At 37.8% G+C, this 27,423-nt stretch overlaps 1 protein-coding gene across 4 annotated transcripts in view; it reads right to left on the bottom strand.

Moving 5' to 3' along the window:
- Positions 1-660: 660 nt before the first annotated feature.
- Positions 661-27,423, bottom strand: part of RPRD1A (regulation of nuclear pre-mRNA domain containing 1A) — a 42,702-nt gene continuing 15,939 nt past the window's right edge. The window contains exon 7 of one of the 4 annotated variants that reach the window (XM_086608498.1): positions 661-932. In XM_086608498.1, the coding sequence (XP_086464624.1) occupies positions 783-932 (150 nt within the window). In that variant the 3' untranslated portion in view covers positions 661-782. Of the gene's footprint in view, positions 933-25,625; positions 26,512-26,606; positions 27,211-27,423 lie in introns of those variants that run through there. The other 3 variants (XM_086608497.1, XM_086608499.1, XM_086608500.1) reach the window with 3 other exon arrangements.

Genomic DNA, 27,423 nt, shown 5'->3' with positions numbered 1-27,423 from the left:
TGGGATTAACCTTTTTAGATGGAGATGGATGTTTCAGAAAGGGATTAGAGTACAAATGAATGGTCCCTCAATTTAGAAACTAAGCAGCTGTAAAAAGAAAGTTACAATTTTGAAACATAATTAAGCGGGTCGATTGTATAGTTTCTTATGCTGACTTTTAAATGACACTAAAATATGGCAATATTTTGAGTCATTTAAAGATCTGCTCAGTGTAACATGATTTATGTTTTCCAATATAAAATTAGTTACTAACATTTACTTCAAAAAAAAACCCCAACCCATCTGACTTGTTTTGGGAGTGGGTAATTTAAATGTAAGGGACAGTAAGATCACTTTTAACTTTGCATTAAATTGCATCAACCTTCTTGCAAACATAAGCTTGTGATTTCCACATTTCACTCCCTCATTAGCAACTGAAATGTCTTGATTTAGAAGTACGCATTGATTATATGTTGATCTACATTAAATATAGGGTACATAAGAAAAATCTTAGCATGTTTTTTTACAGGGCATCCAACTAAAATCTTTACAAAAGATAAGATAATTATCCATTCTTCAATGTAATAGACACAAATGCCACTTTTTATAAATGTACCCTGATGCTCACTTGCCAATAAAATAGTAAACAAATCAACTTTTTAAACCATTTTTTATAAATTATTAGAGTATTTTTACTGACACTCTCCAACAATATACAAAAATAATACTACAAGAGTACCAATCAGTCTGACCTACCCCTCATTTCACAGAAAAGTAGAGGTTATGGAAGGATGTTCTTGTAATCAGTCATCGCTGTAGATGTCTCCTGCAAACGGTAGGTGTACATGGCTGCCCGTGACGTTGGGAAGTCGAGAGAGGTCAGGCAGGTTCTGGATGCGTGACCTGAGTTCCTTCCGTACTTGGGACACTCTGGCTAGCTTGCGCTTGTACTCCTGTAACACAGAAGAATTCAACATGAGGGTCTTTTGCTAATGCCATCCCTAGTACGTTTTCCAAATAAAGCATTCTGTATGCAAGTTAGATGACTAAACATCCTTTAACAGTTGAGAGCCCAGAGAACTGGGTATTTTGGAGGCAGAGGCATCAGCTCTAGCATTTTCTCAGCGTCTGACTTCAGAAGCATAGCCATGGGATTATTTCACTTTGAACTGTAAATACATAAATACTAAACAAGGAAGACAATCCCAGTTAACACAACTACACACATTTCTCCATGCAACTAGTAGAACGGGATTGTTCTTAGAAACTCTGTCAAGGATAATTGATACAAATACTCTACTAATCATTCACAGAATATGGGAGGATAAACTTACTGATGTCAAAGAAGTTACTTTCATCTCACATTGATGTGAAAGAATAAAGAACAACCAAATACCACCTAACCAGGCTTGTCAATCAGCCCCACCAAGCTGACCAATCATAAGTATTCTGTATCAACTTTTATAATAAAACCCACATTGTATCAGTACATTTATAGATCTAACCCCGAGTTTTCAGAAACTTTTTGAATTGAGGACTTAGGATTTCACATTGTGTTGGAATACAGGTCAAACCCCTCATAATTCACATGTTTAATGATTATGAGGCACTTTTCACATGAATCAACATTATACACTATAAACCAGTACACTGGAATATAGTTAGTGCTCACCTATTAAGAATATGAGACATAATAGAGAAGAATATCAACTTGTATAAAATGAAAACAGTTACTCCAAAATGTAGGGAGACTAGGGTACAAATTACAGGAATATTTACATTTCGAAAGCTTGGAAACACATTTCTTTGGAGAGCAGAAGAGACTAAGCATTAGCAGGCAAAGCAGCGCTTACAGCCTACAAATACTTGAGAAAAGATGGTGGGGAGGTAGGGGAAGGGCTCTTTACATTAGTGTTGGGTGATAGAACAAGAGGAAATGGGTATAAGCTTAGTCAGGGGAGATTCAGGTTGGATGTTAGGAAGTATTTCTTCTCTGAAAGGGTTGTCAGCCACTGGAATAGGCTGCCCAGGGAGGTGGTTGAGTCCCCATCCCTGGATGTGTTTAAGAATAGGGTGGATGAACTGCTTAGGGATATGGTTTAATGGGGATTAGGGATGGTTGGACTCGATGATCGCTAAGGTCTTTTCCAACCTAGAAATCTATGAATCTATGAATCATGAAAATATACTGTAATTCACAACACATCAAATGCAGATGCTTTCTAGTGCAGCTGCAGGTTTTGCTGCAGCCTGGGAATGGCTAGAAATAACAAGAAATAATTAACCTACAACTTGCATAATCAGCCCATGGATAACCCAGATCTCATGATTATAACCACTTCTAAATAAGAGTGAGGAAAAAAATCTACACCATCCTGTGGAAGTGCCAAGTAAAAACAGTTGAAAGTTCCAGCAAGTATAAAAACACTGTGCAAATGTCTATAAAAGATATCAATCATGCTATTTACAAGGTCTAAACATAATTTAAAACATCTTTTCTATACTGTTAATAGCACGGAGTAAAAACAAAGGCCAATGAAAAGACCTTTTGATAGTAGAACTAAATACAGTAGCACAAATGTTAAACACCTGGGTAATGACCAAGATTATCGGACAAAGTCCAACATACACAAAAGATGTTTGCAGCTATTAACGCCACTGTGGCCTTCTTCAAGGGCAGTAAGAGAACCACAAGAAATCTTAAATTCTTAATGAGAAGGTAATGCATACCTTAAAAAAAATAATTAAGGCTTTACATAGAAAGAAAGAAAAAAGCGTCCTTGTATTAGGATCATCAATTCCTTGGTATCATTTATATTTAAAAATTAAATATTCCATATAGTTCAGAGTCTTTATGAGATACTAAATACGGTGAAAATACTAGATGCCTAGTCAGGAGAACTGTAAACACAAGGCAATGCAGCATTCCTTTTAGGACAACACAGATGACCAAAAAAGTCTTCCAACTGCAAGTCCCTTGGTCCTAGGAAAACCATCACTTGCTCACATTTCCCCAACACATTCTCTCTGGCGCAACTGACTTCAAGACGTGGCTGTGGAAATGAAGGGCTTGTATCCTGATAATGTATCCTTACAGTAATGCTTAAAGGCCACCAATACTTTACTACTTCATATCTAATATTACAGCAGCATCCAGAGGCCTCAGTGAGCTGATTCAGTGAAAGAGTCCGAGTCCTTTGCCAGCATGTAAAAAGCCACTAACAGACTACTTGCCCTTTTCCACTATTTTAGTCCAGATTGCAGAGATAAACTTCTGACTATCATTTTAGGGACCAGATTTTAATGTCAGAGGAAAAGATAGGTTTCATTGTTTAGTAAAACAATTTGACAACATACAGAACACTAGTTAACTAGAGTCACTATTTTCAGAAATAGTGGATGGCTGGAGATGGAGCATTAGGCAATGAGAGCTTTGAGCAAGCTTGAAGCTAGGAGACCTGGGCTTCGTTGTGAAAGACATACTGCTGTACAGAAGAGGGCGAGTAGGACTGAACGCAGAATCAAAACACCCAAAATTAGTACAAGAAATGAACTATAAAATCATTTCAGCAGTTAATTCTTGTAAATGGCGGCTGAATCGGCTGAATCCTGACTAAGTTCATTCTCTGTCAATGAAGAATGTGAAGCAGCAAATCAGTATCTCTTCTTAAGCTCGAAGTGTGATGCTGGGCAAATACCCACAGATCACACTTAGCAGCTATATTCTCTCAAGACCTTACCCCAAAACCTGAAATGTGCCTTAAATTAGATTGCCAGTTGCTTGACTCCATTACATTCCTTTTAGCTGATAATATACCATTTCCATAGTAACATCACATTTCTGACATCCAGCATTTTCCACATAAATTTTGCCTGAGACTTGTTGCCTAGTGAATATCAGCTTGATCAATGTTACTGACAGTAGGCTCCTTTTTCTGACTAAGGAAAATGTTCTCATAAATTCGGTCTCCCATACAGTACAGTCTTGTTCTGCTCACCAACACCTTCAGCGTAATGCACACTCTTAGGGAGTCAAAACTTGTTCCTTGTGCCTTCTCAGAAATGGAGACCTCTGAGAAAGTTTGCTTAAGGTTTTTACTATAAAACTAGAGTAAATAAACTACATAAGGTTTTATAGTTCATTATTGATGCAGTATAAGCTACAGAATGCAATTTTAATGCAATTTTGGTAATCCAAAGCATGTGTGAGATCTGCAACTACAGGTTAAATGTCCATGACAATCCTCCTCTGCAAGTAAGAAATATTATTCACCTTATCCAGAGCACCTCATTTTCCACAACACTCCCCAAACCGTTCTAGAAATCATTGAAAATGTCTCGTTTACATAACTGGTGAGCCAGCTCAAAAGAGGGCTGATTTTCAAGTACAGTGACTTAGCAGTTTTGAGGTATTTTCAAAGGGGCTGCTTTTCACAGTTTGAGTCTATTTAAAATCACTAGTCACTTCTGAAAGGGTTTGCTTATGTATTTTTAAGACTGCTAATACAGTCCTGGCATTACGTAAGTAGTCCTGGACTGCTGGAATACACGTATTAAGTACTCACTATCAACAATATTCATCATATGTACAGCCTTTACTATTTTATAATAGCATGCATGTGTACCTACAACCTTTCTCCTCGGTGTGTACGGTGACAGTGTGACTTAATTAAAGCAGAGGAGCAGGAATGGGGATATCTAGGTGTTATTTCTGATATTGTTGCTCCATTAAAAATGCTGCATGCTATACAAGCAAGTGAGAACTTACCCATATTGCTGATACTTCTAACTGCAGAAATCCTCATGGTGAATTTCAATTTCATTTTGTTGATTTTAAGATACAGTTAAATTACTCCTGTATAAATGAGCAAGATCCACTTTGCTTCATACAGCCAAGGACAGGCAGAAGTATGATGTTTTCTTTTGCTATGCTGGGAATAATTTGAAATTGCTTGCTACCTATGGAGAACCTTACTCTTGGGATATATGGGCAACTCGATGTACAGAATTAAAGTCTCTTCAGTTGCTTCAGCAGTCTAAAATAACACTACTTTGATGCAATAATTTTTTGTACTTCCAGTCATAAATGTAGGTTTATGAGATAATTACAAGAACTTATTTTGCTCATTAGAATCCCACTGATTACTAAAGTTTCCATTACTCGATAGTGTAGAACACAGATATTTTGCGAAAGCAATGCTAACGACATACGGATTCCAAACCTAGATTAACAGTAATCCTCTATCAAATAAGTAGCAGGCAAAAAAGCCAAATAATTTTGATTAGACACTACAATCATCATGAATAATAAAAATGTAGGCAAGCCAAACAGGCTGTGCACTGCAAAGGATATTTGCCCTTCCAACTGAAAAAGGCTGAAATGGATCTTAATGTAGAGTTTCTGCAATTACTGTAGAGAGATGCTACAGCTAAAACAACTTGGAACTTCATGGATATGCTTTCCCTTTACGACATTAATATGACTTTGAACGCTCATCTGATCACTAAGGGTACGGCATGCATCAAAATACTGTGTGGCAGAAAATGTATAGCAAAGCAAAAGAAACAAAGTCCGACTCTGAAACAAGACTAAAAGGTTTGATAAAAAAACCCACAAATATTTAATCTGCACCCTTGTTAGCTACACAAAGGAAAGTAAGGTGGAAATTAATACTCTCAATACAGAAAAACAAAACCCAAAAGGCTTAAAAGGCTTTCAAAGTGTTGAGGGCATGTGTGTACCTCAGCATCCATGGCCTGTATGTACATTGTATTTAAAACAGATCTCTGACTTTCTAGGTCCATTCCAACCTTCCAGTTTCAGGTGCAGATGTCGGAGCTGTGTCACAGAGCAAAGGCTTCTCACGCGCTGTGTCCAACAGCACAGAAAACACTAGAAATCTTCACAGGCTCAGACGAAGCCAAACAGCATGTGATACCCTGATATCTGGATTTTGAAGTTCAGAAACACAGTATTGGTTTATAGACTCCACCGTGTTAAAATCTAATGCCTCACCCAGTCTGGGTATTTTTCTGCAAGGAAGACTGATAACCAGATTTGGAGGAGTCAGATAAGCCTCACTATCACTCTGGAAAACAGACGAGCAGGGTTAAATTTTGTGCTGCCTTTAAAAACTTGGCAAACTTCTTCAACAGCATGATTAAAGGCTCAACCTATTTACCAGTGCTAAGGATGAATAAAACTCTGAAATAGGTTTCATTAAAGACACTGAACAGTCTGAACACATCTATATGCAGCACTCACAAACACAAGGTTGAAAAATCAAGGACAGTTATGACAAGCTTAGGAAAGGTCTGACTTGGCTAACCTTCCATTACACGTTTTCTCTGTTTACTAGAAAACAGATTTTTGGAAGAAAGCTTCAGCTTTCCAGTATGTTTAGTATCTGTTAGTTTTCCATTAGGTCTTACCACATTTAGACCAAAATAAACAACACTGAAGCAACAAGCACCTACCTAGTGACTGCTTTGTTTATTCCTTATTGGTCTATGCATTGCCCCACATATTACTTACTGTATGAATTACTCTGTATGCAGATTTACTAATATCCTCAAAGGTTTTCTAATGACATACTTCACCATTACAAAACACAATTTATTCTTCAGAACATTTATTTGTGCTGACAGATCAAAATGAAATGCATCCTCTAATTTTGAGTACCCCATTTTTATTAGTATTTAAAATTACCAAGAACTTAATGCTTCAAAGCAAATTTTCTAAATTAACTTAAAATATTAGAAACTCCCCAGCTTGTCTGCAAATGAAGCAACAGGAAGCAATGAACTCAGAAGTTTGAAACCCAAAAACTAAATTAGTGACCATCTGGGGAAAGCTTGATTACATGACTTTGTCTACCATTGACTGTTATGCTGTGATACAGACAGGTATACACTGCAGATCTTCAAACCTTAAATTCCTGAGTGCAGCAGTAGTACATAGGAACGAAGAATTTACCAGGACATTTCCCATCTGAAGGGCAATTATCAGAAATGTGAAGTCCTTCACAATGGTCACAAACCATTCTTCCTATTCTTTGAAAATGCAATTTCTTTGCCTAGCTCCTTCCAGCCTAAACCTGGGTCTCAAACCTCATATACCCCAGTCTTGACTCCTGGCCTCCATCTCCATTCCTTGAACACTTTTCCTAGAACCAATCTCTTTGTCCAGCAAGGCTGTTCAATGCCTCTCAGGCTGTTGTCATGCCTGCATTCGCATCCAATACAAACACTCACAACTGGTTTTTGCCTAACTCTTTCCATTTCCTTCCTTTCTGGCTCTGTATTTCACTTCCTCCCTCTCTAATCCTGCTCTGCACTTATCACTTCATCTATAGTTTTGACTGCGTCTGGTTCCAGTTCCACGTATTTCTCCCCAGTCCTATACTCAGACTGTCCCTGTTCTCTGCTTATATAATATCTCCATCAGAGCTCTCTATCACCTCATACCAGTTTTTGCTTCCATTCGCTTAGTCCAAAGGAATTCCAGTTCCTCCCATTTCAGTCCTACATGACGTTATGCTTTGCTGGCCAGTCACTCCCTTTCTTCTCAGCCAACTGACCTCCTATTCTATTCTTTAGTGTAATGTCTAGTCCTAGATCTCTTCTTAATCTCTGCAGCCTCTGGTGCCAAGTTCTACAGGCACTTGTCCATGTTCTGCGTTCAAACCCATCGGTTTCCACTTCTCTGTAACTTAAGACTCAGGGGATCACGGACAACCCACTCATAGAAGTTCTCTGCTCCCATGTCAGGTGTTTGGCCTGTGGTCAGCCCAGAGAACAACTATATACAGTTGCAACTGCAAGAGAAGTCTTCTTTAGGCCAACCCAGAAAACTCTCTGGCAGAAAACCTCTTCATGGAAGTAAGTAATATTTTAAGAAATCTCTGATGAGCATATGAGAAGTAAGATTTTTCCAAAGGCTTGTAATTTCATTAAATTCAGGGTGATTCAGGTGTACCGAAATGCATGCCCCTGACAGAAAGAAGGACTTCCCCATTCCATAATACTTCGATAACGAACACAAATTATGTCATCTCAAAGAAAAGGTCATTTGTTAAGATTGTTTTATTACAAAGTTGTCCTTAGCTTTATTCTTGAAGATTATGTTGGCAAAAAGTTAGTCAATGTTTTGGAAAGTTAAAGAAAAGAAAGAAGGGACTTATAAGCTTAATTACCAGGAGTATTACTAGGCTTCCTTAGTTTGTATTTACTTCCATTCAATCATAAATGTGTCTACAGTGATTAATTTATGAACTAAATTACTATTTAAAGACATTGATTTAATTAGACAATCTCTATGGGACAATGATTTGATTTAAAATATTTCAGGATCGCAGATATGAGCAGCACCTTGAATGAAAGATGCCTACTTGAGGTTAAATTTGGTCTCCCTGTGTTTTATTATCTGATACAGTATTTTTATCTGGTTGAAAATGTAGCTTTTATAATAAACTAAAAGCTACGCAATTCCAAGAGATGCTTAGATTACACTGAATTCTTAACTTTCAAATCTTGGCTGACAGAATGAAGTTTTGGAGAACTTCTGATGACAAGCCATCAGGCACTTCAGAACAATTCTGAGCAATTGTGCTCAAACAAATGTTCAAGTTGATACTCTACACAGACACACTTACAAGGGATAAAGCAGAACAGTTTTGAAAATAAGAAAATAAAAAACAATAAATAGCTGCAGGCTTAGAGATAGCTTCTTAAAGCTTCAGCTATTCACAAATGATCTGAAGGAAATCCAAATTAAAGGATATCAGGGTTCAATTTTAAAGGAACCTATGAATGAAAAAATCTGATGGTCTGTTAGAAAAGGAACACATTTAAGAACAGTTGTGTAAAGTCTTCAGGCTCAAATATTTACTATACCTAACAGCTGAACTGTAAAAATTGTGTACGTCAGATGCACATTGCTCATTTCATGCAACCCTTGCCTGCAGGTCATTACAACAGTCTCAGCTCTAACTTCAGATTCCACATGTGCAACTCATCTTTCTAAAACTAATGCTGTGCATGTCAAAACACAAAACCGTGGACTTTGATGTTGATTATTTAAGAGAGAAAAATCGACATCTGAAAGTATTAAAATTCTGCAAAGCCAAGACTACCTGTAACTATTTTGAAGATAAAAAGTGAATCTGAGAATGAAAGTAACACTGCAGGTCACTAGGTAGGGGATTTATCTATAGTTAGCCAAGAGACAACTGTGTCAGATCCCTTTCGTTTGTCAAAGACAAATCTACGTGAAGTAGAAGCATGAGACCTAGTTTTATTGTAGCAAGGTTAAGTACTAGTAACAGTCTAATCCAAGCAGCAGAGAGCTTAAAGCAGGCTAATGTATATAGCTTTTGCAACTGCAGTGTAGAGCCACTCAGTGTTAACCTGTGAGCAAGAAAGAAAATGAATGAGAAGTGTTTGAATCAAGAGAGTTTTATTGACCTCAGATTGGGTATTAGCTATATTTCAAGTGAAATAAGTAAAAGTAATACAGATAAAGGACATCGACTTTCTGCTACACGTGAGGCCAGGCAGTTGACCTTGTTCATTTAAGCAACCTATCAGTGCAAAACTGATCTTGGATATTTTGAACAAGCTCTTTGAACTGTTGTGGGTTTGTTTGTTTTTGTTTGTTTGTTTGGGGTTTTGGTGGGGTTTTGTTTGTTTGTTTGTTTTAAATTATTATTTATTTCTGCCTTTATTTTCCCAGTTCATAAATTGACTCCTATTCAACCTGAAGAAAGAGCTGTGAAGGACAATTACAACTCCAGAACAGTCTTACCTGAAGAACATGTGGCTATTTCTTAAAGATACTTTTAAAGAAAAGTTCTCAAAATAAGCTAAGAAATGCCAGAGGGTTATCCAATGTATGTATTCTCTAACAAATTTTATCAGCTAAGTAGTTTCATATTACACTTGTTAACTTACTCTCACAATTTCATTAAGTAAGTTGAAACACCAATTTTAGAGACAGAGATTCTGAAGAGGAGGATTTAGTTACAGCTCAAAAAAAAGCATTCACAAGCCCCACTTGCTTTAATGGTAGTTGGAAGTGCTCAGCATCACCTGAGAATTGAAACTAGTTTACGTGACTAATGACAATAATTATCTGTGTAAGACAAACTGTTGATATGCTGCATGGTAATTTTACTTTTCTCTCCTTTTGTGAGAATGAAGTAGATACTTCAAATGCAGTGTTCAGTGATGGGGATGGGAGTGTGAGAAAGGTAAAGTTGGAAAGGGAGAACTACATAGCAGCAGTACATACTCTAACTCACTTCTTGAAACTGCCCCTAATACATCCTGTGGGAATATCTCCAATGAAAACTCCACCACACACGAAGCAAGCAAACAACATCACCCCTTCTACAGCCAACAAGAAAAGAGCAGAATCTTAGTCTCCTAACAATGCACACAGATAGAAGCTCTATCATTTAAAAAAAACAGTGCTTACCCTCAAGCTTTAGTATTAAGATATTATGATGAGAATGTCTTGCATAAGGGAACTGATACCAACATAGAGCACAGAGTAGTTACAAAAAAAAAAATAAAATCACAAGGTAAAAGTCTCTTATCAAGCAACGAATTTCAGGCAGCAAATTTGGCACCTCCCCCCCCCCCCATTTTTTACGTTATTTACCCAATCCTGAAATGCTCAAATAGCTTGTTTTATTTCACAATGAAACCAGTGTAAAAAGAGGTTGTCAGGGCAGAAATTATGAGCAACCAGAGAAGAAAAAGTCTAGAGAGAAAGCAGAACATAGAACAAGTAAACAACATTAAAAAGAACACATTTACAGTGTTTTTCCTGAAGTCCTCTTTCCCAGTACGAATTATTTTCCTGCCAAAAACCTACTGTTTACCACAACCCCACTAACGTACATCCTTCTGTGATCTATTGATAAAAGAAAATAGCAATCATTTCTACCTAATCTGTCTTAGCTTTTTAAAGAATCTTTCATTCATTCGAGCCACCTGTATCTCATTAAAAAGGTCCTTAAAACAATTATCCTGGTTTATATAGAAGCTCTAAGAGTACCTGTGAGGCTTTGTATGTCTGTATTTCTATCTAGTTGTGGATGAAGTGATCTTGGAAGACCAGGTCATCAGGAGAGCATAGTAAGTTAAATGTCATTAAGGTAATTTGTTACTAAAATATTTACAAATGAAATCATGAGGAATTCAGTAGATGTGCTACAGAGGAAAAACGAAAATAATGTAAAAAATTCTTTCAATTTTCATCCATTTTTTAGTAAATGTGTAATTTTGGAACAGAGGGGAACACAGGGAAGAATCACTGTTTCAAAAGTACAGCATTTCAGATATTCCTGATAAAGATACTAATGACTGAGACTTCTGATTATTCATAGGCAGTAATAAAATATCTAAACACAGTTATTCTTCTTCATCAGTTTCCTTATTCTATGTCCTAAACTAGCTATTTGGGTTTCCACACTGTTGAAAAAATCAGAATTATACAAAGTAGTAAATACTTAAATTCTCTGTTTTGCCACGTGCTTCTTGCAGGTCAGTATGCAAGTCACTTATGTACATTCTTACCAGGTCCATTATCCTGGGGATTTTTGTATGACTGACACTCCAAATTTCTCTCTTATAAAAACTTTACTCTCACAAACTCGATACTGTTTTAAATTTGTCTCAAAGGTTCCAGAGAAAAACTCAGGCTTTACTTCCATTTGTACAGGCTAAAGTAAGAACCTAAAATCTTTTCAAATGCTGTTTTTCCTTACAATACTTCAGGAAAGCAGGGAAGTACCTGGGTTTTATAAGATTTTATGTCCAAATTGCAAAATAATTACATCTGTCTCATTCAGCTGGTGAGCTAAATTTCCTAAGAAAAGAAGACCTGAAGTAGTAACAGAGACTGTACTCTTGCTGTAGAATGGTTTACCACCATTGTGGCAAACTGAATTGACTACAAATTGAATACACATGGCTTGTAGGGCAGCCTCAGAACTTTTAAAATACTTGTCCACCTCTTCCCTACTTGTTCAGTAAACTGTTAAGGCTGGTCTGTCCATAAGCTCATGCTTCCAGATCTCTCGTAAACAGGAAGTTTGAAAGAAAAAATAAACTACACCTAGCATCTAAGGACTGGGACTTCCATTGAGGAAAACAAATCCAGCAGGTCTGAACCTTTAGCTAAAGTTCAAGCAAAGGCTTGATTGACTGGCTGGCACAGCAAAACCAGCCTGCCAAGGCACGTTTTAAGATTTCTGGTCTGCTCAATCAGTTGTGGCATGGATTAAGTGTTTGTAAAGAACAACATAAATGCCCTCTGGGTACGTGTTTCCAGCCTGTTATGAGGTAGAGGGCTCAAGTATGAGGCCTGGGTATGCCACTTTCCTTTCATTCTGCAGTGCAACCGTCACGCAAAAGGGCAATATTTCCTCCATGTAGGAGAGGAAACCTATGATAATGGACAGCACTAGATCCAAGATAAATTTATGGTAAATGATTTATGATTTAACCATGAGTTATGTTTTATTATAAAGACTTGCACCCAAACTTGAAATATTATCTTAAAGAGCAACCGTAAAAGTCACCATGCATTTTTTTTTTTTAAAGGGCTCGCCTTGTAAAGCAAAAGATAATTTTTCTATTGACACCCTGCAAACGCGAGAGTGGGGGGCGGGGGGGGCGGAAATCAAGTTAGCCAGGCACTGTAAGTGGAAGGGGCTTAGCAGCCCAAACGAGTCCCTGAGTGCCTCCTAGCAGTTTGAACATGTCCTTGATACTGCAACATCACAAGAGGAGCCTCCACTGATAGAGGGCAAGTAACTGCTGCTGGTACAGAGACAGCACAACTGTCCCCCCTTTCACAGCTAAAAAGATTAATGTACAAAGTCATGCTTTTGCCACTGTTCAGGGAAAGTGACTCGCTTGCAGCTACCAAGAAGCGTCAATATAACAAGACAACGTGAAACCAGCAAAAAAACCCCTCCCAACAGTCAGTCATATGTAGGTTGAAATCTGCAACTGTGTAGGGCATAATTCATTATGTTTCCAGACCAACTGAACTTTGGAGGAGGCAGTTCATTGTGCAACATGACAACACCTGTGTGACGTGGCATAAAAGCATGCTAGGTACTCAAACATCGGAAGAAAAAGTATTGTTAAACACACACGTGCCATACTTTAACAAGTAAGTCTGTACGCAGCAACGTAAAAGCTTTTCTGCCATCAAACATTTTGTGGGCTGCGTAGAACACGTCTCTTGCATAAATTGTTTTAATGCAATTTCAGACCTTGCAGAGTTGTCAGAATAGTACAGTATCCCTCCCTCCCACTGCAGCACGGACAGCCTGCCTGCTGTCCCTCACAACAGTCCGTGCGTTTATGTTTTTCACTGATACCTTTGTTTTTATCGGAGCTCTAGTGAAATTCAGTATTTTCCAGCAACTTTCTCCTATAGAAACTTGGGCACTGGCTCACATGCAGAAAATAAATTTGCTCTAAATCTTCAATCACATGACACAATTATGATTTCTTAAATTATCAGATACATATTTAAACTCTAAGCCTTTATCAATTATACTGAAAAATGCAAATCTGGAGTTTGTGCTCAGCATTTTATAACTGAAGATAGCTAAAACCTAGATAATACATCTCGCTCTGTATTACTTTTGGTATTTTTAAGAGTAGCTTCTGTAAACTTTCTTCCTCTTTTAGTTATTACCTAACTGGATGTTGGCTATTCAGACACCAGAAGACAAGGAATACTTACAGGTAACTCCAAATCTGAAGTTGAGTAATCAGGTTTCTTCTACAGCCCACATACAGAATTACCCTCAGAAGCATAATAATTATTGCTTACTGTTTAACAGAAGCGTAAAGTTAAAGCCTACAGCTGTTACTGACTGTGTACAATTTTTCTGATCGTATTGCGTGAAAAGAACATTAATTTTCCACTAACTGCAGAGGCTGTTATCCAGCATGGCTTCTAGGATTTGGGACTAGGATATTTGCCAAGTTGTACACGCATAAGTAGAGCACAAAGGACACAAATAGAACAAATGAGATGCTCCTACTCAGCACAGTGACAGAAGCTCCTCTATCTTGAACCGTAAGATTTGAAAAAAATCACATTAATAATAATTTTGTTTTGCACATACATCAAAACATCAATTTTCAACTACCTGGCTTGCAAGCAGTTGTATGATCCTTTGGTCCAACCTTAGTAACACCCGATTAGCTCAATAATAAAGCAGCACTCCTCTAGGACTCAAGGATTAGCACTAAGTGTTTACAGTTCTACTGGAGTGTGAGTTGGGAATAAAGGAAGATCTTGGTTTTCCACAAAACTGGTCTGGATCCTTCTCTCTGCGTAAGGCAGAAGACACTAATCAGCCAGGATGTCAAAAGAAAAGTTTCAAGATGCTTCTTTCTGGAAATGCTGAGAACATGGGTACAACACAGCTGCAGAAGAAACTGCCCGTTACACTTCCAATGGCATTGGGATGACTTTCACTTACGGGCATTGCAGCAAAAGAATACATTGGCAATTCATATAAATTACAGGTAAGAATCTAGGTAGGAAACCAAAGGAGTAGTGGTTTAAAGATTACTTTCTGGATAATAGCCTAGTCACATTAAATGTCTTGCTGCTATTTTCTAAGACAGCACTATGGCACAAGAAGAAATCCAGAAAATCAGGAATTACTAGTTCTTGGGAGGAACATGTTATCTGAAAAAGTTCATGCAGGTTCCCTAGAACTGAATCAGTGCATAGTGACTGTACTTTCTGCTTTGGGTTTGTACCTGCATCACTGTGCTTTATTCCGCAATCTTTCAGCCTTGGGATAAAAAGGCTTTGAGATAACGCTGCTGAATGAGAACATACATCTGATTTCTTCCACAGATAAGAATATTACAAATAGGGACTTTCCACTCCTACATCTTCAGATACTGCCATAGCTAAGCACAGTGCTTGTGTTATGGCCAAGAGAGCAAATTAATAGGTATACACATAAACAGAATTTAATTCTCTCCACAGAGGTTGCATCTAATATCCTCCTATGCCAAATGATGAGTTTCTCTGCTTGGAAATGGCAATCAACTCACCACATGACCTGTGACAGCAAGCACAAGAAATGCCTGCCTTTCAAGATGTCATACTAAATTGTGTTGCTAAACAATCGGTGTTTAGCAAAACACTGCAAAAAAAAACCCAAACCCAGTGGTACAGCTTCTAGATTTAAATTGTTTAAAACTAAAAGTTGTTTAATGTACCACTGGTTTAAAAAACACAGCAACAACACAAATCAGCACCACCACCAAGTTTTCCTAAGGCAGAAGGTAGAAAATAGGGAAAGATGAAAACATGATTTACTGGCACCTATGTCCATCTGTCGCTTACATCGGTTATTATGGAATCATAGTTGAGTGAAAGACTGGAAAGATATGGCTGGAAGCTACCCATCAAACATCAGTTTAACTAAAGTCCAATTTTTTCTGGATGCCAAAGGATCATCAGTATTTGGGAGGCCACGTACTCCAGAATAAAGTTGGTACAATGATGGCACAGCTCGCTCAATTTATCTACCAAATATACATATAAATGAGCCCCCACCTTTTGACCATGGTTCACTATGACTGATGGATGTCATTTATCTCCATCAGAAAACAGGTAACTTAAAATGAGAGATTAAATGAGAGATTTTATGATGTTTCTAGAATACATCTAGAATTTAACCAGGTTTCACCTTGATCCTCTGAATTTTTAGGCAACGAATAGCACCAGATTCAGCTTCACTGCTGAGTCTTGACATGTAGGATATTCTACATGAATGCAATGTTCTCAGCGTTTTCTTAGCGACTGTGGTTTGAGAAGAAAGCAGAGTAAGTGATAGCGCGGAAAGAAAAATAAAGTAATGAGTCAGATAACAGTGATTTAGGATGTGAAATAGGAAACAACTGATTTCCTATCTCCTGCCCTTGAAGAATCATTCCTCCTACTCTGGTAGTTACTAGCAAACTAGAGATAAATTACATTAAAACTCCGTGTGTTTGAAACATTGCCAAGTCTAACATTTGGGGGAGTTATACCGTCTGCTTAGTCTTCTGCAGTCTACTGTCTTCACGACCAAAGGGCTCCCATTTATTGAGATCAGGACAGCTCTGAGGCTTGTTTTTAAAGAAATTACAAGGAGCACAGTGCTCCACATAAAACCCAAGAAGTTGTTTACAAGCACAAGTCTGGAACAAACAAAAGATGTTGTCCCTCTGCCTCCTTTGCAGTCTGACAAATTAAGTACTTGGACTGGGGTAGAATGAACCTTATCTGAATGCTATTAATGTAAGAGAAACAAAGGATGAAAAGAAATACGTAATTAGAAATGGAAAGGGATAATAAGAACCTAACATTTGAGGAACTAGAGAAAAGTAAGTATCTACTTGACCTCTAGGGCAACAGTCAGATGTAAATCTTGCTTTTCCAGCCTTCTTCACATTGTTTTATTGCTATTTTTAACATGTCGTTTATGTGCTATTTTCAGAAGTGACTTCAAACCAAAAATCTTTTGAATGATGGAACTCAAAGCTCAATTGCTCATCTCCAACATTCAATTCTGTATCTTTGAAAACTTGACTCTGTCCCTCTTGCAATGTAATAACTAACAAAGCAGCCCCTACACATTTCCTACCCTCAAACTCTGCATGCAGCAGCTTTAAAATCACTGCACGTGCTGACTGCAAAACTGAATCTCCACATCTGTTTTGCAGCGTCTTAAAGATGGAGCAGCATACCAAAGTCTGCTTTGGATGCATGCCGAGAAGGAAAAAAACCTCAACACAACACAAAAACGCTTAACTTACAGGCAGATCAAAGGCTGAATTCTATAGTGATTTCTCTCAATTAGTTAACATTGGCCTACACTTAAATTAAAGACTCACAGAATAGCCTCGAATACTTCAGGACTTGTGCTTAATCACAAAATACTGACTAATACTCCACCCCCATAGTGCACATCTACTGTAACTTCTACAATTATTTTAAAAAGCATGTGGCATTCTTCCTACTTCTCAGCTTCCTCCTCCGCCCCCACTTACAAATGATGTGTACACTATGGCAAACCCACCCAGCTACGGAGAGAGAATTGATCTCTTTTGCACCAAGAAACGAGTCTGATTCAGGGAGATAAGGCTGGGGACAGATAATGCCGTTAACAGTAATTTATCTCCTCAGAGTCCATATTTTGTCCACTAATAAAAATGTAAAACATATTTGTCTCTTACGTTCACTGTTTTCTGCCTAAAAAGTCACAGTACATTCCTCTCTTGCCTATGCCCCTCAAAAATACCATTCTCATTGGCTTAAAAAAGTGGTGGGGTTTTTTAAATTTGGTGTACATGTGTGGAAAAAGAATCACAGAATGTTAGGGATTGGAAAGGACCTCAAAGGTTCATCTAGTCCAATCCCCCTGCCTGAGCAGGACCACCTAGATCAGATCACACAAGAACGCGTCCAGGCAGGTTTTGAACATCTCCAGAGAAGGAGACTCCACAATCTCTCTGCGCAGCCTGTTCCAGTGTTCTGTTACCCTTACTGGGAAGAAGTTCTTCCTCATGTTTAAGCGGAACCTCTTATGTTCCAGCTTAAAGGAACTAAATGTTATGTTCCAGAAGTAACTCAAATTCCTTTTGATACTTAGACAAACTGTTCCAAATATTCCCATTTAAATATGTACCATCCCATTTCAAATTCTGAAGCTCTCCTTGAATTTGAAAAAGTTATGACAGCAGATTTTTCTTCATTTTCTTGATGGAGCAGTGTATTTTAGTTGATAACTGTGCAAAAGGGATTTTTTCAATCAACCTGAATTCATAACATATTTCTAAATTACCAAAACACTGAGAATCTAGAACCTGCTGTGAGGTCAACTTCAGAGGTGAAGAAAAACAAACAAGAATTTAATCTAATAGTGAATCAGGCAAGAAAACAAAGCAGCTAGTGATGTTGGAGAGAGCAGCTCTAAACAGTGGCTCTTCAGACTAATACTTTCAGAGAAATCCTGTTTCAATCCTATTATCACATGCAAATATTTTACACTCTCAATAGTACCATTTATTAAAGATGAGGCAGAACAGTGGTAAAAGGATATAGAGAGTATAAGAGGTTTCGCTCATTGCTCTGCCCATGAGGTCCCTGAATAGGTTAGGCGAACATCCTCCGATTTAGCAGGCTGCCCGGGGGGGCAGGCAAGTGGGTTACAAGGGTCTCGTCTTTCTTGGGAAAACAGTGGACTGGTCAAATTGCTCCTTGACCTCTACTGACCTGACCTTGTGTCATAACATGACAGCAGTGAATGGGGATGCTATTTGATTCCTGTAAGAAACAGCTAAATGTCCTGACCCCATCCCAGTTAGCCCAATTCTCCATCCCACACTAACTCCACCCAGCGTGACCCCTCCAAACTCTCCCATCCCCAGCCCAATATCCCTTGACGTCCTCTACATCGCCCAACTACTGTTGTGACAAAGAGCAGCGGAGGTCATGGCTGGTTCCACACTATGCAGGCTGACTGGATAGCAGACTGAGGGCAGAAGAGCTACTGAAGCATTCCTTTGGGCTTCTCTTCTACCCACTTATTCACAAAACTAATTTTTACCAAACTTTTAAAGGAATCAAATTATCTTTAGAATTGTTTCCCTGTCAAGTGAAAGGACAATTGATAGACTGCCAGTATAACTGCAATAGTCAAGTCTCCTGAGAAATCAGACTAGCATAATACCTATAAGCCTTCTGCAACAGCATTTCACTCCCCCCTCTTCCAGCAATCACTGCCAGCAGTAGCTGAGGAGCAGTTGAAAAATGTTTTGCCCTCTCTGATCTACAGTCAACTTAATGCACTTTTTATCTCAGAGATACATCTTCATACCATATTAGTAGAATGAAATTCCAAGACAACGGAGTTCATTTAGAGGACTTGATGTATAAGTCATCCTGAGTTGTTTCATGCATTCTGTTTCTCCTTATTTCCATCATTTTTAGTCCACAGCATTCCAAACTTCAGCAGTGGGAAAAACTTCACTAACGACTCCCAAGTAGACTAATCCAGTATTCTTTTACTTTCGGCAGAACTGAAAAACATCACAACTGTTTCTGCCTGAATGCAGAAACAAATGTACTCTGGCCATTCCTTTCACCTAGAACTGAAATTTTAAGGCAAGTGTAAGGACCCCTATCAGGTGATGCTGAGCACTCCTGTGACAAAGAACTTCCTCCATTTCTCCCCTTCCACAGCTAAGAAACCACTTCTCAGCAAGCACAACAGATGTGGAATACATCTGTTTCCTCACTCCTGCTGAAATAGTGCTCCCAATTGCTCTTACTTTTCCATTACACCCCCAGAATAACTAATGCATACAGCTTCGAGAGACAGTCAGTAATGAGTGCTGGTGTTTTCATATTGTCCTCAACCATGTTTTAATTCAAAGATTCCTAGTTGTTCCCCCTGCAGACATCTGTACCATACCCCTCCCAATCAGGGAAAAAAATCTAGATATGAAGAAAATAATCCAGCTTCTAGGACAACACATTTTGAAGCAAGGTGCTAGAAAAAATAAGTGAGTGTGCGTGTGTATAAACATATACATGATGATAAATCTCAGCTTCCAATTGCAACCAAAGCAGGAATGAACAGTTCTACCAGACAGCTGTCACATCGTGTAAAAGCCCTGCAGTTCTCTTCCTCCCATTTCCCTCTCAGCATTTTGATTCAGAGTACACATATCATGTGTTTTAGTATGGAGGTAAGCCTTCCAGATTGGCTTCTTCAGGGAAAAAGGTTATCATTTTTCCTGGAGATTAATTTTCTAAATCAGGCCAGTATTAATTAAACTAGTTGCTACTAGCTGAAGAGAAACATGCTTCAAAACTCTGCATTTCACCTGTATGCTTAAACAGAAAGACAAAGACTAGGGTTTTCTTGTTGTTTTGTTTTGGTTTTTTAAGATCTGGATTTTTCAGCAACAGCCCAGCTAAAAGAAGCATTGTTTTCCCTAACAGTTTTCACCTTTTCTCAGCTGGGCCTCTACTGCTCCATGAAGTGACTTACTATTCCTCAAGCTCTTAAACGACCAGGAGTATCGATTTTATAAAATGCCTAGATTTTATTTTTTGGAAGTAAGATTCCCCATGTTTACTATACTGACTTAAGACAATGGTGCTTGATGTTTTTGATCGATATGGAAGTTACTGACGTCCATGATCTGCTACTTAAGCAGAGGTTACTTAAAAAAACCAACCACATCCACACTGGAGAGCTACTGGTCCAACAAAGAGATCTCACTACCATGATGTGTTAAAACTCTACCTGTTGGCTAATGTTTGTCTATTTAATTGTACCTTTATTAAGAATGTCAGATGGAGAATTTATAATATTCTTCAGATCATCAGTACGTGTTTGAAAAGAGCATACAGACCATAAAAGGTATCTGAAATGGTCACAATAAACCTTGTGACTAGTTTAGTAGCACCATTACATATGATCATCACGAATTTAAACTAGAGCAACAAAATAGTTCTCGTGCCTAATTAAAGCAGCTCAACTATTAATTCATTCATTTTGATTTGACAAAGAATTATCAAAACTAAAAATGATCCTTATCTCTGTCGTGCACATTTCATATGAATTTGTCAATGCTCTTTTTATTTTCAGTGATGTTTTACCCATAACTGATAAACTTAGTAATGGATTAATTTCAAATCGAGCTCTGTGTTTAAAAACAAAAACAAACAAACAAAAACAAACAAAAAAACCCCACCCAAAACCACAATGGAAAGTGCACTGTCCTTACATACCACAAAATGCTGAAGTATTCTGAAACAAGAATATTTCACTCTTAACACAACTTTTTTAAAAATGCAAAGTTTTTATCACAAAGACATCATCTGTACCGACCAGTTTGTGTCAGTTAACATTTCTTCCTGCAAGAACTTTACTTTTCCCTATGTTGACATTAAAATACAACTAACAATAGAAGGTAATTTATTATTTCATTAACAGGCTCTGAAAATATTTGCCACCTCAGACTATTACAGAAGCACATGAGTTATCTTCCTGTGTGAGGACATAGGTAAATATGAGCACTCTGCTCAAGATCTATAGTAACTACACTGGACAAAAATTTTCTTTAAATGCTATCTCATAAACAGCTAGCTGCTGTTCACTTGTAGACTGTTTCCTTGTTGTGCACATTCAAATTCTTCAAAAAGGTATCAGTCCTGTCCACAAATGCATGAGCGCTACTATGTTCTGCATCAGATTTTATGCATATCACTTTTTCTAACATGGTTTTAAGTGAAGTTTCTAACTGAGACAGAATGAAATCTGCTTTGTGTTGTTTCAGCAAGGCTGAGAAAAAGCAAGCTGATGTTCTCGCCATTTCTCTTCTTTCTTCTGTCACAGATTCCTAGAAGAACTTTTCATCAGCCCTTCCAACCAACCAGCCAAACCATTAGGAGAAACACAGCAAAAAAATCTAACTAGAGGCATAGGTCATAGTAAAGGGCAACTTGAGTGTGGTGTTTCCTTTTAACTTCATATAGAAGCTTATCAGACAAAAAAAAAATTATAATAAAGTTTCTAGATCTTAACAATGGCAGAAAAATTTTCCAAGTGTAATTTTTGAGTATCAGCCTAATGACACAAGCTTTAATTAGGACACACTTTAAAGAGAACACTAAGGAGCAGAGCATTTGAGCCAAACACAATTATCTTCAAATACACATGGGCTTATTTTCCTGTTAAACTAAAGTAGCAGAAGACATTTAGCAAAAGCAACAGATTTCTATTCAGTTTGTTTATACAAGTCATCTGAAATTGCGGAGCAGAGCTTTCTGATAGCTGCCTTTCCCTCTTCCTTCCATCCACAACATTCGGTTTCTTTTTTCAAACAAGATTACAAGTGTTTCCTTTGTAACTGAGTGAGAAAGCCCAACCTCTAGTCTGTGTAGTTACATTTTGCAGTGAGCTTCCCCCAACACAGCTGGCAGTCATTCCCAGGTAGTCTTATCTACCTAGAGCTTACAGTTGCTTCAACAAATAACAACTCCAAAGGCAAGTTTCTAGTTGCAGAAGTGATACAAGCAGGGTTTACAGTTCTGCTTTGTATTTACAATTAGGATTAAAAGAACATGTTCTTAAAATGTAATAGGTCTAGTGACACAGTTTTTTTAAAAAAGTCTGAACAGCAACAATGTTACTGTTGGAAATTAAGATTTGTAGCAGAGGTGTAGTCTTGACTTGAAAACTACAGGCATGAAGAGGTGCTACAATTTCTATTTCTTACATCCAGTTGTTTGTCTGGTTTTGGTTTTTGTTTTCTTCTTCCAGCAAATATCTAATCAAAGTGTGCTGTATGAAGCACTAGATGAAGTCACTTGCTAATCTACAGCTGTCCTTCAAAAACTTAAGTTCCAGATAGAGCGCTGATTATTCTTTCAATTTCCCATCCTCTCAGATGTACGTTTGTACAAAAAAATGAATCCATTACATACCTGCAAAACTTGTTCTTCTGAAGATGACACAAATAGATCCACTCATTTTGGTTAACAGTATCAAGTTTTTGGCTTGCAACAGACAGGAACATTCTGTCTAAAAATCTCACAAACAACAGCAAGTCCTACCTAGATAAGACCAGTATCTTCTCTCAGGACTTTTATAACAAGAAATTCAAAAGGTACCTCAAGGGTATTAAAGTACTCATTATCTTGTACTTCCCTTTTTTTCCTTTGAAATAAAAAGTAACAGGTAAACTGCAGAGTGAAGGTTAAAAAACCCACTCTTCACAAATAAAGATGAAACTGTTTAACAGTTTTATAAATACAAAAGTTGTAACATTTTTATTACTCTGTTGCAAAATCAGAGCATCTTCAACGTGAGAAGCGATGCTTTCAAACATGATAAACTGAAGCAACATGTTATCCTTACTTTACAAGGATGAGCAAGGTACAACCTACAGCCTGCCTGATCTGTTAGAAAAGCCAGGATTTATACTCAAATATCTGGTAATTCAGTTTAGAAAGTGGAAGTCTTGAAGTGTTTATGTTACTCTGAAGGACACCACAGAGCTCTGAAATCCAATACTCTTTCAGACACAGATTGAGAAACTATGTACCACAGTATCCCAGGCTGCAGTCGTTAAGTCACAACATCAAAAGCAAAATTTATTGGTCAAGTACAGAGGGGTTATAAGGTTGTTACAAGAAATGGGGCAAATAAGCATTATTCTTATAAAATGGGTACAGCAGAGAGGAACTAAACACACTGACCACTTGACTTTGCTGTGTTTGACATAAGGGCTGCTGTTCTCCACCCTACTCCAGCAAACTTCTGCTATGTAACTTAACCTATACAACTGTATCTCCTGCTGCTTTTTGGTACTGAAAAAAGTGCTCATTGAAACAAAAGAATAACTACATTGAAAAGACAGGTTAGCAACCTGCAAGGATGCTTAGGAAGCCTACTTCTATTACCAATAAGAGATGCAACCTGTGTCTCATTTTAAACATCCCCTCACATGCTTTAACTTCTAATCTGATCAACTTTAAAAAGTGGTTGCTTAATTCTCCCCAGTCATTTTCAGGTAGATAATCCAAACTACCGAGCTTACTGAAGTTTGGTTGGGGTTTTTGGTTTTCTTGTTTTTCTAAAAAACAAAACTAAACAAACACAAATCAAAAACCAGAGAACTCCAGTGAGTATATTCACTAAAGAACTCACACTGTGCAACTTAAGATCAGTAGAGCATTTACACTACACAGAGCATCTCAAATTGTCATTCAAAGCCAACCTACAAGCAAGGGCTTTGAATGGATCTACACTAATCTCTAAGCATAGGGGCCTGTTCCTGAGTCCTATTCCATTTCATATAGGGTAGGATGGGGAGAACTACAACAAAGAGAATCCATCTACTAGAGATCTTTAGCCTACATTTCCCTCCTGATGGTTAAGAGCTACATACATTTCTCTGAAAAACAGTGAAAGTTACTTGGTACTATCCCACAGGTGAAAGAAGGTAATTCTGGTGAAGGGATATCCACAGTCTACTCCCCTCAGCCCAAGAATATTCAATCAATTCAAATACCTCTTTCAGTAGAAGCCATATACTACCCTGACCTGGAAGCACTGTCAACCCAGCTTCAATTTCTGAAGCTGTAATCCTGAATAGAAATTAAAGCAATGGTTCATGATGTCAAGAGAGACCACACAACATGGTCTGTTTGGTATCACTACTTACAGGGAGTCTTCTGCTGCCCAGCATGTATCAGAAGATCTTAAATACTCAAAACAGTTCTGGTGAGTATGGATGAACTTTACTGCCCAATTCCTTAGCATATCTTCCAGCTATTAGTTCTGTAATCATTGCACTGTTAGCAGCAGGTACAGCACAACTCAGTTCTACTTCAAGATGAACTTGAGTTACTGTGGTGCTGCCACATTTAGGGACTTGTAGATGACCTACAATGCTGTAAACTCCATCCTGTAACAAAAGCAGTGTAGGATTCACACTACAAATCAATCTTCAACCAAAGCTAGAAAAATACTTTAGCTGTCCAGCTGCAAGGTTATGAAGAAATTCATCCATTATTCTAAGTGGACTTGAAAAGCATGAAGCACGACAGAACATATTCCTCTAAGTTCACGTGGCACCCAAAGAAAGAAGCTGGCATACAAAGGTACTAGGTAAGTATAAGGGGCCTGAAAAAAAAAAAAAAAGGCAAGGAAAACACTGTACCCTGTGATAATGTCAGCTATGGTGAAGGGAAACAGTAGACAATAGCACCAATCCAGTCTTGCACTCAGAAACAAAACCTAAACACAAGAGGCCTGTTATACCACTGCCATCCCTAAATTCTTCGCTTAACATTTTTGTCTGCATTTGAAACCCTTAAGCTGTAACTTGGGGGGGGGGGGGGGGGGGGGGGGGGGGGGAGCAGAAAAAAGGCCTTTGACTCCAGAGCTACTGACTAGGATGACTAACTGCTTGCCGTTTACCCGTAAAATCCCATGACAAAATTAAACTCAACAGGAAGACAAGTCAAGCTATAAAGCTCAATCATGAAATAAAAGTGCACTAAAGACACTATATTCTCTCAACATGCTAAGAAACCGCAAACAATTATAACCAGATGTGTGAGTGCAAGAATGAGTATTCTTTATACAGCTGTAGAAAATATGGGATGCAAGACAGCAACATCAATAAAATTGTCTTAATTAAATGCAAGCTGCTAAAACACAGCAGGCCTCTTAGAGTACCATTTCCTTCATAAAAATTTGGGTTGAGTGACAAGAATGTTCCCCAATTCAATACGGTAAGTTGACAGAAACACTATGTAAGAAACTGGGTCATCCAGTATACACTGAGTGTAGTAATGCCATCTTTTTCTGCAACATCAAAATGAAGGTGAGAGGAGGCTGTCCTGTCTTGCTAGAAAAAGGTCATATGATCCCCTGCCTACACTCATTAGTAAGTTGTGTAAGATTGTGAACTATCAAAGCCTTTATTTGAAATATAGTAAGAGTCTGTTTACTCTGTAATCAATGAGACAAAAGCAAAGCAATATGAAAAAAACAGAAAATCAAGTACTTCTCTTGTTCATGTCATCCCTCTATTTAATTTAAGGTCACGTCAATTCTAGAATGTCAACAGGACAGTCCTTATCACAAGGAAATGAGTGCACCTGGATATTAATTTGTGTATACCTACTTCTCTGTTCCCACATAGCATAAAAAACTCTTTATTAGCCTTCAGTGAGATCAACAGATCAGTCAACATTTCTGTTCAAAAAATAGGGGATGGGTAGGGAGTTAGGAGTGTGACACAACAAGGAAGCAGAGAAGGAAAAGTCACCCAAAGTAGCAGAAAACAGAAAATTATATTAGACCTCAAAGTTCTGAGAAAGAAGGGGTCCTACAGAAACATCTCTGCAAAAAGTTCAATTTTCTCCGACAGAATCACACCTACCTACAAATCCTATACAAGTTTCCAGATACAGCTACAGTAGTTTGAAACTTAAATACTTACACTACTTTAAAACTTACAGAAGCGAAGGGAAAATGCTCTGTAGGACAGCCCTAAATTTGAGAGGGGCTCTAAAGGGGCTTAACAAAATACATCTCTGTTACCTACATAAAATGTAAGATAGATGTACATTACTAAAGTGAAGGTTCTTTATTGTGCTTGTGAAGGACAAGTTCTAAAACCATCACTTCTCATTTCTGATGTTCATGTAAATCCAAGGACTAGAGTGTAAGTTAAAAAGCAAAAGTCTGAAAAAGCCTTTGTTTTCACAGCTCTTTCCTTTTGGTACTGGCAGCTTCAATGCAAGTGACACCCAAACTTCTGCATCTGGAATTTCGAATTATTTAACTGAATGGACTTCTGAGTTTTAGGAACGACCATGTGAAAATTTCGATCTTCAAGAAAAAGGAATGACACTGGATAAATACTTATCCGTCTCAGGCATAAATTCAGTAACGTCTGTGAGAACATAGATGAAAATAGCAGAGGTTTGGTATGAGTAGTTACAGAATTCCTCTTCAGTTTTCAAAAACAACAGACAATACAAGATTTTGATTCTTAAATTTATTTTTAGCAGGATGTGTGTACTAATGGATGGTGACATCATTAGAAGATAGGTCCATGTCCACCACCTGCAACAGAAGCTAGACAGATGTTAAAGAAAACAATTCAAGAGTTAAAGATGACACTACTTACCCAGAGCAGACTTACGAAAGTCACCTACTAAGCAGTACAGTTAGCTTTTGATGCAGACATGATAACTTCTATTATTTATCTTTTAAAACTTCCTGTCAAGATTTAATTCATACATTACCTTGATTTTGATGGGAATCATGCGCTTCTGTTTAGAAATAACTATTAGAGAAACTCTTCTTTTTAAAAAAATACCCATGGAAAGATTGGTTATTTAAAGTTACTTACCTGTACATTTTCTTCAGAAGAGAAAAGATCTGCAAATTTAGGTCTAAAGCTCCCATCTAAAGTTTAAAGTTAGCAAGAACTGCCAGAGAATTCAAATTCTAACACTGTTAAACCAGGTCAACAGCAGGTAACATTTTTAGATTCCCTAAGAATACAACACTTGTTTCTTACCATACCTGGATGTCTGACAAATCAATAAGGTAGGATCTCAACAGTACTCTCACAGATAGGCGATAACTAATTCAAAAAGAAATGAAGACTTGATATGTTACAGCCCAGAGACCATGTTATACTCAAATAATGTCAACAGCCAGAAGTCTAACAAAGGAAACAAGCTTCTCTAGAACAAACTAAGTTCACCAGAAATTAAACTTGAGCAACAAAACCTAAGGACACACAGTTCAGGAAATACATTCTCAAAGAATTACATGACAGGTCCCTTCCCAGTGC

This window comes from Tauraco erythrolophus, chromosome 3 (genome assembly GCF_009769465.1).
Source record: "Tauraco erythrolophus isolate bTauEry1 chromosome 3, bTauEry1.pri, whole genome shotgun sequence".
Classification (NCBI taxonomy): domain Eukaryota; kingdom Metazoa; phylum Chordata; class Aves; order Musophagiformes; family Musophagidae; genus Tauraco; species Tauraco erythrolophus.
Note: the sequence above shows the minus strand (reverse complement) of the source record. Positions and strands in the feature narration are given on the sequence as shown.